Source organism: Lynx rufus, unplaced genomic scaffold (assembly GCF_022079265.1).
Source record: "Lynx rufus isolate CCGP_SWC_20201006 ecotype Redwood Valley unplaced genomic scaffold, mLynRuf1.p SCAF_7, whole genome shotgun sequence".
NCBI classification, from domain to species: Eukaryota; Metazoa; Chordata; class Mammalia; order Carnivora; family Felidae; genus Lynx; species Lynx rufus.
The window spans coordinates 24,148,345-24,161,211 of record NW_025814889.1 but is presented as its reverse complement, the minus strand read 5'-3'; the positions used below and the strand labels follow the sequence as shown (position 1 = coordinate 24,161,211).

Genomic DNA, 12,867 nt, shown 5'->3' with positions numbered 1-12,867 from the left:
TGCCCCTCCCCTGCTCACTTGTGTGCTCTCTCTCTCTCAAAAGTAAATAAACATTAAAAACATTTTAAAAAAATTTTAAAAATTTAAAATACATTAGATACTTGGGGCGCCTGGGTGGCGCAGTCGGTTAAGCGTCCAACTTCAGCCAGGTCACGATCTCGCGGTCCGTGAGTTCGAGCCCCGCATCAGGCTCTGGGCTGATGGCTCAGAGCCTGGAGCCTGTTTCCGATTCTGTGTCTCCCTCTCTCTCTGCCCCTCCCCCGTTCATGCTCTGTCTCTCTCTGTCCCAAAAATGAATAAACGTTGAAAAAAAAATTAAAAAAAAATACATTAGATACTTGAAAAAAGTTATTTTCTCTATAGGATATGAAATTATAAATATATTATACATGAACTTACCTTGCTGATTATACTACTGTATTAACTATGCTATATAATTTCTCTTTGAATTGATCTCAAGTAGCTAAGTAATATGGTGTCAAAATATGTAAAGAAAAAACTCAGTTTCTAGTGCTGCTATTATTGGTCTTTTTGTGTGCATTTTAATCAAAACTTTAATGGGACGTTGAGGGGGGGATTACATTGTTCATTACTCTCCTGCTTCCATGTTAGCTCCATGTTCTTCCTAGTTTAGAATAGGTACAAAGTATGGAATGAGGAGAAATAATTTGAGTGTAGAAAAGTGTAGCTGTTTCCACTGAAGGCTTCTAGGTCAAGTATTTTGTCTGAACTAATTCAGTTAACTCATCAAAAATCCATACTTCAGAGCGTAAACTTATGTAAGATAAACTGTTTAATATGATCAGTGTTTAATATGTAGTTAAATACTGAAAATAAATGATTCTCGCTGAATTGTAAGATTGTAAATAAAATCATTTAATTTTATATACTGAGTTTTTTTCTTAAGAGACCTGGAGAGTTGGTATTACTTCTTATGAAGAAAGAGGAATAGCAAATGAATTCAGGTAGGTAAGTGTTAGGTGGGAAGCAATACAACTTTTGAAATCTCTTTACCTTCTACTCTTAACAAAAAAATAATACTATAAAATATATAACCCAGCATTATTTGAACTACCTGGCTTTCACATGAATGTAAGCATGTTTATAGATGCAGGAGGACATCTATTCTTGGATAGTTTGCAAAATGCATTTCTAGGTGCCAGCATTAAATGGCAAGATGACAGGCAGTCCTTAAAAATAAAGCAGATCAAACCTACATCATAGTAACTGAAAATAGAAAGCATTATTGCATGGATCTAAATGCCATAAAAATTTAGAAATAAATGGAAAATTGTAAGTTTTGTCCCCCCTGACATTTACTCTGAAAGCAACATAAAAGCATTTGTATTATATCCACTGTTTGTGTGCATGGCAAGGGGCAGCTTTGATCTAGTGTTGAATTTTCTGTTGATATTACGTAGATGAAGCATGGGAATTACAATAGCATTCTTATTTGTTAACCTTGCAACCCATTAAAAAATTACAGCCTGTTGGATAGTCATAGCTTCTTTGTAAAAGGAGAGAAAGAGAATATGCTTTTGTGTTACCCGAATTTATTTGTCCTAGAATTAATCTTTTTTCTTCTCTTCACAGTGGTCAAAACAAATCGCCAGGTGTACCATAATTAAGAAGAAAAACATCCCCCCCCCACCACCACACTATTCAGGGAGTAATAATGCAATGTCATTGTATACTTATGAATACAACAGCATTTATTAGGATCTATGACCCAACGGCCATGCTCCAGTTACACATATCCTACACTACATTTCTCTCAACAAAAATGCAGGTACAATTAGCTCATATCAGTTTCAATTTATTACAACTGTTACCAAAACAAAGATATAAAATAAGTAGTTCATGTGCTTACCTTATTTTATTTTTAAACTTCATAACTAGATGCTCAGTTTTCATTTGGACATTATTTTACCTCGACACTTGTGCACATTAAAAAGATACGTCTCCCAGAAAAAGAAACCTTGCAGAATAAGGTTAGAGCTTGTTAGAATTAATTTGAAAAACTTAATTATCTTCCTGGACTATCCATGTTTTCTAGGGCTTTCTTTAGAATAGGTAAGAAGTTTCCCCAGCTATATTATATAATCCACCTACGGCTTACTGAGTTCTTACAACAGAGTTCGGTGTAGCAAATAGTTGAAGGTGCCTATGGATTTGTGAGAATCGTGAGAGAATTAAAATTTCAGATGACTCTTAGCCTTATTTTAATGACGGAGTTATTTGTAAATGAGCTTGATTTTGTTTTCCCAAGTGAAATTTTTCATGGGGCGGGGCATGGTTTGCCATGAAGGTCAGTACTGTAGGGGTGGCCTGCTGAACCTAAACTAAGAGCGCATCAGCTAAATCTGCCTCCACAGGTGAGGGCAGCTGCTTGGACTGCAAGGTGCCAAATTCGGGGGTTGGTTATCCTGTTGGTCTAAGGAGACAGGTCGGCTATATATTATAGAACTTTTTTTCTTTCTGACTGGAGGAGTTTAAAATCAGATAATATACACAAATCCACGAACATTTAAAGAATGTAATGTGGGGCGCCTGGGTGGCTCAGTCGGTTAAACTGTTGACTCTTGATTTTGGCTCAGGTCACGATCTCATGGTTCGTGAGTTCAAGCCCCACGCTGGGCTCTGCGCTGACAGTGTGGAGCCTTCTTGGGATTCTCTCTCTCTCCCTCTTTCTGTTTCCTCCCTGCCTTGTGCTCTCTCTCTCTCAAAATAAATAAACTTAAAAAAAAATAAAGAATGTAATGTTACATTTTTTTGTTTTTATAAAAACCATACTTTCAAATTTTCACTCCTCTGGTCACTATAGTTTGTTCCACTGTAATTCAAGGAGGAAATTAAACAGCTTTCTGGCCAATTAATAAGCAGTTACTGAACGTCTACTGTGTGATGAAGGTATGCTAGGGTAACAGAAAAATGAGTGCACAGTAGCATATGACATGGCATAGGGTTGAAAATCTCTTTGAGGAGGAAAACACTAATCGACACCAAATAACTCTGAAGTTAAATAAGTACATGCTGACTTATTTAACTGATAATCTATTTCCTCCAAGTGTGCACCTGCCTACCTGTGTGAACTTTGTGATGCCTGAAGGTGTATGAAGAAAACTGAGAAAGTCACTAGAGCTGGAGGAATAGGGAATGGGTGGTAGGAATTCCTGGTTTAAATGTGGTTAGAAGGGGGACGTTTGGGTGGCTCAGTCAGCTAAGCGTCCAACTTCAGTTCAGGTCAGATCTTGGGGCCTGTGGGTTCGAGCCCCATGTCGGGCTCTGTGTGGACAGCTCAGAGCCTGAAGCCTGCTGCGGATTCTGTGTCTCCGTCTCTCTCTGCCCCTCTTCTGCTTGTGCTCTGTCTCCCTCTCTCTCAAAAGTAAACAAACATTAAAAAAATAAATGTAGTTAGGAGATTGGCAAACTTGTGCTGTTTTATAAAGAAAACAAGAGTCCAAAACTTAGGTTGGAGTTTTCCTATCCTGAGGTGAGACAAGCCCATCCAAAGGTACAATGAAATGGATCTAGAACCATTGCAGGGATTAAATACTGACCAAGCAATATCTGGCTCAGTGTGTGACCTCAGTTGGAATTCTTTATATTTGCCATAAACTTTCATAGACTAGTCAAGAAATTTTTTAAACTTGCAGAGATCACTAAAATATACGAACACAGACTATACCCAATGATAAAGCCTAGCAGATGTTGTGAGTGTGATCTCCCAAAATGCAGCACAATGAACATTTGCATCCCCTTTTCCATTTGTATCTATTCTAATATTAAAAAAACTCTGGGGAGTTTAGTAAGTAATTCCTAATGCATAGGGAATTCAGTGGAGACTTTATAATTCTCTTCTTGTTCGGTCAGTATCATTCTACATAACACCCTAAAAACCTTCTTACTGGGGCTTCTAAGGTGCTAGGCTCTGTGGTGTTCTTCCCAGCTCTCTGGTTGCTCCTCTTTGCTGGTTCCTCTCTCCCTGATCTGTATGTGTCTGAACTCTTGCTCTAGACTTTCTTCTCTTGCGATTGGTGGACTTCCTGAATGACCTCACGGTTTCAGGTGCTACGCACTTATCCACCTGTCTGTTGACTAACCTCTGCTTCTGTTTACCTCCTCAGCCTCACTGCATCTGAACCACCATCATCTCTTGCTCGTCTTCCACGTTTATCCTTTGTGCTATCAAATTCTATCCCTATAATGCAATCCAAAGGATCTTTCAAAAATGCAGTTGTCTATAGCGGGGTTGAGTATCCACTGTACAACAATTCAGATGTACAAAAATGTAACCTGAGTTTCTTAAAACCAGACTTAATTTTTACCTCTTGGTGTTCGTTTCCATTTTCTACTGTTACGTTATTTTTTATAAGTTTATTTATTTTGAGAAAGAGTATGTGTGAGTGTGCAAGCAGGGTAGGGGTATAGAAAGAGGGAGAGAGGGAATCTGAAGCTGATAGTATGGAGTCTGATGTGGGGCTCAATCCCACGAACTGTGAGATCGTGACCTGAGCTGAAACCAAGTGTCAGACGCTTAACCGACTGAGTCACCCAGGTGCCCTTCTACTGTTAACGTTATTTTTAACGAATCCTAGTTAAACTCAGTCTCTTTCAATTTTCTTAATGTCTTATGAGTAAACTTAGTAATTTTAGGTTTCTGACACTCCTCTTTTCTCCCCGGGTCACATCTAGGTTGGGGTTGGCAGACTTTTACAGCTTCATGGTGTCAATGAAAATAGTCCATCTGCTCTGTAGTTATTCCCAGATTTTCATCAGCATCTGCTGAGAGTGACTGCTATCTAGTCTCTGGTCATTGGCATCTACTACTTCTGCCAATGTCCTCCCTTTCTCCTTTGTTCTGGGTTGTCAGGTCCACCCAGATCCTCTTGGTCCTCAGGCCACTTCACGCTCTCTTGCAGGCTCTTCCTCTGCTACTCTCAGGGACACAGGACAACTCAGATGTTTGCCAAGTTAGCCTTAAAGCAGTGGAGTATAATATGTAACCTCTCTACGTGTGTTCAGAACAAAAAGCGCTCCCTCTAAACCTGGGGTCAAAGAAATGTCACTGAATAACAATTCTCCCCCTAGAAGCCAAAAATTTATCTCTGATATTTTTGTTAGGTCCATTTAAAAACAAATAATCCAGTGAAGAAATGGGCAGAAAACATGAATAGACACTTCTCTAAAGAAGACATCCAGATGGCAAACAGGCACATGAAAAGATGCTCAACATCACTCCTCATCAGGGAAATACAAATCAAAACCACACTCAGATATCATCTCATGCCAGTCAGAGTGGCTAAAATGAACAAATCAGGAGACTATAGATGCTGGAGAGGATGTGGAGAAACGGGAACCCTCTTGCACTGTTGGTGGGAATGCAAACTGGTGCGGCCACTCTGGAAAACAGTGTGGAGGTTCCTCAGAAAATTAAAAATAGACCTACCCTATGACCCAGCAATAGCACTGCTAGGAATTTACCCAAGGGATACAGGAGTGCTGATGCATAGAGGCACTTGTACCCCAGTGTTTATAGCAACACTCTCAACAATAGCCAAATTATGGAAAGAGCCTAAATGTCCATCAACTGATGAATGGATAAAGAAATTGTGGTTTATATACACAATAGAATACTACATGGCAATGAGAAAGAATGAAATCTGGCCTTTTGTAGCAACGCGGATGGAACTGGAGAGTGTTATGCTAAGTGAAATAAGCTATACAGAGAAAGACAGATACCATATGGTTTCACTCTTATGTGGATCCTGAGAAACTTAACAGAAGTCCGTGGGGGAGGGGAAGAAAAAAAAAAGAGGTTAGAGAGGGAGAGAGCCAAAGCATAAGAGACTCTTAAAAACTGAGAACAAACTGAGGGTAGATGGGGGGTGGGTGATGGGTATTGAGGAGGGCACCTTTTGGGATGAGCACTGGGTGTTGTATGGAAACCAGTTTGACAATAAATTTCATATTAAAAAAAATGTCAGATTGAAGAATAAAGTGAACTAATTTGACTTTCTAATCATATTCTAACCATTTAGGTCTCTTCAAAGTCCCTGACAAAGCAATTTTGAGAAAGAAAAACAGAACTGGAAGCATTATACTTCCTAATTTCAAGCTGTATTATAAAGTTATAGTAATCAAAAAGAGTATGATATTGGCATAAAAACAGGCACCTAGACCAAAGGAACAGAACAGAGAAACCAGAAATGAACCCAAGCATATATGTTTTGATATGGGCACCTGAATACACAAAGGGGAAAAGGCAATTTCTTCAACAAATGGTGCTGGAGAAGCTGGATATCCACATACAAAAAGATGAAATTGGACTCATCTTGCATCACACAAAAATTCAGCTCAAAATGGATTAAAGACTTAAGCATAAAACCTGAATCCATAAAAATCCTAGAATACAACATAGGGAAAAGCTCTTTGACATTGGCTTTGGCAGTAAATTTTTGGACATGATAACAAAAGCACAGGAAAGTATATCAAAAAAGCTTCACTACAGCAAAGGAAACCATTAACAAAATAAAAAGGCAATGTATGGAATAGGAGAAAGTATTTGAAAACCATGTATCAGATAAAGAGTTAATATCAGATAAAGAGTTAATATCCACAATATATACAGGGAACTCACACAACTCAAGCAAACACCAAGCCACCCCAATTTAAAAACTGACAAATGACCTGAATGACATTTTTCCAAAGAAGACATACAAATGGCCAATAGTATTTGAAAAGGTGTTCAATACCACTAATCATCCAGAAAACGCAAATCAAAATCACAATGAGATTTTACTTCAACATCTGTTAGGATGGGTATTATTATTTTTTTTTTTCAACGTTTATTTATTTTTTGGGACAGAGAGAGACAGAGCATGAATGGGGGAGGGGCAGAGAGAGAGACACAGAATCGGAAACAGGCTCCAGGCTCTGAGCCATCAGCCCAGAGCCTGACGCGGGGCTCGAACTCACGGACCGCAAGATCATGACCTGGCTGAAGTCGGACGCTTAACCGACTGCGCCACCCAGGCGCCCCAGGATGGGTATTATTAAAAAGCCAAGAGAAACACACATGGCTAGGATGTGGAGAAAGGGAACTTTTGTACATTGTTGGTGAAAATGTAAATTGGTACAGCCACTACCAATTTACAGAAAACAATATGGAGGTACCTCAAAAAATGAAAAGCAGAACTACTATATGATCCAGCAATCCCCCTTTGGATACATATCCAAAGGAAGTGAAATAAGTACCTCAAATAGGTATCTGTGTTCCCATGTTCACTGCAGCATTGTTCACAATAGCCAAGATATGAAAACAACCTAAATGTCCATCAACAGATGAATAAAGATGTCACACACACACACACACACACACACACAGCTTCGTAGGAAGCTGCCACCCCTCCCCCACTCCTCCTTTCCCTTTAAGGACAGGGCTGAGCTGCTTACTCAGGGATACTGCCTGGTTTCCCTGGCTTCCCTGCACCACCAATACCTCACTGCCCCACATTTACCAGGGCTGCGGCACATATAACCAAGAGGGAAGCTGAAGCCCCCACCTTTCCCCTCTGCTTCCAACTGTCAGCAGGCCATGTGGGCCTGGGTCACAGGAGGCTGTCAAACTGATGCGCATCTGGGCTCTGACTTGTGAAGCTGCTTCTTAACATCAAGAGGTTCTGGGCCAGGGCCTGAGAGCAGTGGTGGTAGAAAGGGCAAGAGAGCCACTTTTTTTTTTTTTTTTTTGTGGATAATTTATTATCACATTAACTAACATATAGTGTATACAGTGTAGTCTTGGCTTCAGGAGTAGATTTCTATGATTCATCACTTACATAACAAAACCCAGTGCTCATCCCAACAAGTGCCCTCCTCAATGCCCATCACCCATTTCTCCCACCCCCCAACCCCTCACCTCCATCAACCCTCAGTTTGTTCTCTGTATCTAAGAGTCTATTATGGTATAAAAAATCTATAAAGAACTTACCAAACTTAACACCTGAAAAACAAATAATCCAGTGAAGAAACGGGTAGAAGACATGAATAGACACTTCTCCAAAGAAGATATCCAGATGGCCAACCAACACATGAAAAAAGGTACAACATGACTCATCATCAGGGAAATACAAGTCAAAACCACAATGAGATTTGACAAAGCAGGAAAGAACATCCAATGGAAAAAAGACAGCCTCTTTAACAAATGGTGCTGGGAGAACTGGACAGCAACATGCAGAAGGTTGAAACTAGACCACTTTCTCACACCATTTACAAAAATAAACTCAAAATGGATAAAGGACCTAAATGTGAGACAGGAAACCATCAAAACCTTAGAGGAGAAAGCAGGAAAAGACCTCTCTGACCTCAGCCGTAGCAATCTCTTACTCGACACATCCCCAAAGGCAAGGGAATTAAAAGCAAAAGTGAATTACTGGGACCTTATGAAGATAAAAAGCTTCTGCACAGCAAAGGAAACAACCAACAAAACTAAAAGGCAACCAACGGAATGGGAAAAGATATTTGCAAATGACATATCGGACAAAGGGCTAGTATCTAAAATCTATAAAGAGCTCACCAAACTCCACACCCGAAAAACAAATAACCCAGTGAAGAAATGGGCAGAAAACATGAATAGACACTTCTCTAAAGAAGACATCCAGATGGCCAACAGGCACATGAAAAGATGTTCAGCGTCGCTCCTTATCAGGGAAATACAAATCAAAACCACACTCAGGTATCACCTCACGCCAGTCAGAGTGGCCAAAATGAACAAATCAGGAGACTATAGATGCTGGAGAGGATGTGGAGAAACGGGAACCCTCTTGCACTGTTGGTGGGAATGCAAACTGGTGCAGCCGCTCTGGAAAGCAGTGTGGAGGTTCCTCAGAAAATTAAAAATAGACCTACCCTATGACCCAGCAATAGCACTGCTAGGAATTTACCCAAGGGATACAGGAGTACTGACGCATAGGGGCACTTGTACCCCAATGTTCATAGCAGCACTCTCAACAATAGCCAAATTATGGAAAGAGCCTAAATGTCCATCAACTGATGAATGGATAAAGAAATTGTGGTTTATATACACAATGGAATACTACGTGGCAATGAGAAAAAATGAAATATGGCCTTTTGTAGCAACGTGGATGGAACTGGAGAGTGTGATGCTAAGTGAAATAAGCCATACAGAGAAAGACAGATACCATATGTGTTCACTCTTATGTGGATCCTGAGAAACTTAACAGGAACCCATGGGGGAGGGGAAGGAAAAAAAAAAAGAGGTTAGAGTGGGAGAGAGCCAAAGCATAAGAGACTGTTAAAAACTGAGAACAAACTGAGGGTTGATGGGGGGTGGGAGGGAGGGGCGGGTGGGTGATGGGTATTGAGGAGGGCACCTTTTGGGATGAGCACTGGGTGTTGTATGGAAACCAATTTGTCAATAAATTTCATATATAAAAAAAAATAAATACAAATTCTGGGGTAGAAAAAAAAAACCACAATGAGATACCACCTCACACTGGTCAGAGTGGCTAAAATTAACAACTCAGGAAACAACAGATGTTGGAGGTGGATGTAGAGAAAGTAGAATCCTCTTGCACTGTTGGTGGGAATACAAACTGGTGCAGCCACTCTGGAAAACAGTGTGGAGGTTCCTCAAAAAATTAAAACTAGACTTATCCTATGACCCAGCAATAGCACTACTAGGAATTTATCCAAGGGATACAGGAGTGCTGATTTGTAGGGACACATGCACCCCAATGTTTATAGCAGTGCTATCAACAATAGCCAAGTTAAGGAAAGAGCCCAAATGTCTATCAACTGATGAATGGATAAAGAAGATGTGGTGTGTGTGTGTGTGTGTGTGTGTGTGTCTGTATGTATGTATGTGTCTCTCTATATACAGAGACACATACATATATACATATAATGGAATATTATTTGGCAATGAAAAAGAATTAAATCTTGCCATTTGCAACAACATGGATGGAACCAGAGGGTATTATGCTAAATGAAATAAGCCAGTCGGAAAAAGACAGATATCATGTTTTTACTCATATGTGGAATTCGAGAAACTTAACAGAAGACCATAGGGGAAGGGAAGAAAAAATACATTACAGAGAGGGAGGTAAACCATAAGAGACTCTTAAATACAGAGAGCCATTTTTGTTTTCAAAGCTTCACTACAACTATAGACTTGAAAATAATGTGGCAGGACAACTGACTGGAACATGAAGATATTTTCTCTTCCTCCCATATCAAACAGTCAGGCTCATCTTAGTAATTTCTTGCCTAAGGGGTTTTTGCAGAAGCTGCATGAGGTTAGCAGGATTTCCGGTCTTTGGCAACACCAAAGTCATTGCAGAGGTGATGCCAGGTGTCTTGGTAGGGATGGCGAGAGAGCAGGAGGCCTCCAAGAAAAGTCAGGGAAAATAAATATTCTCCCAGACAGATGTCAGCAGGGCCATCAGTGGCTGCTTCTGGGGGAGGTTATAAGGCTGCAGAAAGGATGGCTACCTGAAGCATGTATGGACCAGGTGAGACTCCCGACTTGACAGTTTCCAGGTACCTGCTGAGGGTAGGGGAACAGCACAGCTCCTGACTTGAAGGGGTCATGACGCCAGCGAGGAGATGGGTGTCCCAACAGTAACCGTGTAGGCAAATAACTAGTGACCACAGGCTCAGGCTCTACCCGGTCCTTTGGTGGATGTATAAGACCGCAGGGTCTTTGCACAGCCCTGGAGAGGGGAAGGCCTGATAAATACTGAGTTTGAATCCCCTACCAGTTTAGCGAAATGGGGGCAGACTGTGACACAGTTGATCAGAAGAAAAATATAATAATGCATTTGGGTTTGTCATATGAATGGAGATTTGAACCTCCCATAGTCTACTTAAGGTTGCAGATGTTGACAAAGGAATAGATATTTACTTTTTTGCTCCCTCTCATCAAACCTGCATTCTGCCCACTCCTCCAAACTCCATGTCTATTTCCTTCTGGTGTCATTTGAAAAGTTCTAGTTAAAGTGTATATGAAGGGGGGAAAAAAAGAAAAAAGAAAAGAGGGGAGAATGAAGTCAGAGAAAGTAGAATGTGTGTGGAACATTCTGGAAAAGTTTTTATCTACACATGAGAAATGGAATGAAGAGAAGGTTCTCCCCCAAACAGTTAGAACATAGTTACCTCAAACCTGACATAGAATAAAGGTCAGAAACTAATACACAAATAGAGTATCTGGCACTATGTTTCCCTTCAGGAAGTTCTAACTACTGATTTTTACCTGAGAGGCACTGCTGAGAAGAAACTCGTCTATTAATTGGCTTATGAGGATAGACACCCAGATAAAGAGGCTTCAGTTGCTGTGACAAAATCATTTCATTCAGTTTTTTCTGCAGAATGAAATATTCTTCAGATAACTTTGATATCTAAAAAGAAGGTCATGTGTCAGATTAAATCAAGGAAAAGAATTCAGAGGGCTGCACATGTACACCAGGATCTGGTAAATTCCTGATTGACTGTCCCTGGGACTCTCACGCACTTCTCCAGAACCTACCTTGAACCATGTCTGAAAACCCAAGGTCCGAAAAAGTCCTCACTTGACCAAGCCTCCCCCTTGGTGCAACTTGTGCATCTCACATTTTCCATTTACAAACTGCCAAACATGTCATGCTACATGAGGCATTCTGTCCTGATCACTCTTCCCTGGGGTCCCTGAGATCTGGCTTCTGTCTGTACCATTCTGTAGCAATTGCCTTTCTGCTTTTAGCCCACAGAAGCCTTTGGTTGCCTTTGGTTGTGTTAACCCCCTCCTTTCCTTTCCGGTGTTCTTAGCCTCAAGTCAGGGCTCCTCTCCTCTGGCTCCTCTCTTTCCATCCAGCTCCTCTGCCTCTCTCTGGTCTGCATCCTGACCCTGTGGACATCGCTGTGCTGCTGGGCTGTATGTGGAGCTCCTGCTTTTCCACCTCTAGCTTTGTCCCCCTGGAGTGCTGAATCTACTTCCACGGCATTATTATCCAGCTCTATGGAGATGATTTAGTAATTCTGCATCTCCTCAATGTCCCTGATGTGTAGCAGGTCAGGTTTCTAATCCCCAGTTTGGTCTTTAGAGTAAGCAAAGTATGCACCAAGGAAAGGAAGGACTGCATGCATATTAAACTATGTCCGTATGCTTAAAAAAAAAAGGAACAGGAAAGGGCTGGCAGATCTCTACTAAAAGCTACAAGTTGGAGATGTTTAGGCCACACCTATAACATGAAAGTGGTGCCCAAGAGTGGCTACTGTGCTTTTGCATGGACTCAGTCACTGTCAGAGACGAAGAGCAGAGTTTGGGGACCCAAAAGTATTAGGCAATCCCTCTTTGAACTAACCCGTAATGATATTTCTTCAATGATTGTATATACTATTGATTACCCTGGTGATGCATATTAACTTACAATATGCATTTTAGAGGTCATCTAGTTGAAATCCTTCACTTTACATAAGAGAAAAATAAAGGTGATTTTCTTAAGGTCACACATAAAGTGATTCTCGTAAGATCAAACACCTACAGAGAAGGCAAGACCTGGGATTGGCATTTCCAGCAGCAGTTCCCTGTGGTCTCTCCCTCCATAGTACTAAGTAATCAGTGTTCCATGTACACCCATGAGAAGTGCTAAAGCCAACTGCCCCCTTCTAGAAACAGCCAAAACATGCCTACTCTTGGCACACGATATACTCCAAGAGGGAATTGTTCTTTGCGGTTTCTTACTGTCACGATGTAACATGTAGATTTCTACCTTCATTGCATGTATGCCTGAGCATGGCTACATGCCTAATTTTGACACCTCATTATGTCTTCTTAAAATCTGGGGCAGAAAAAGCATAGATTTTAGAGGA

General features: G+C 40.7%; 1 protein-coding gene across 1 annotated transcript in view; it reads right to left on the bottom strand.

Annotated features, from left to right (window-relative positions):
* The window catches only part of MYO3A (myosin IIIA), a 226,806-nt gene that overhangs the window by 26,056 nt on the left and 187,883 nt on the right, over positions 1–12,867 (bottom strand). Inside the window, exon 29 of the mRNA XM_047066241.1 lies at positions 11,273–11,417. Within this exon, the coding sequence (XP_046922197.1) occupies positions 11,273–11,417 (145 nt within the window). The remainder of the gene's footprint in view (positions 1–11,272; positions 11,418–12,867) is intronic.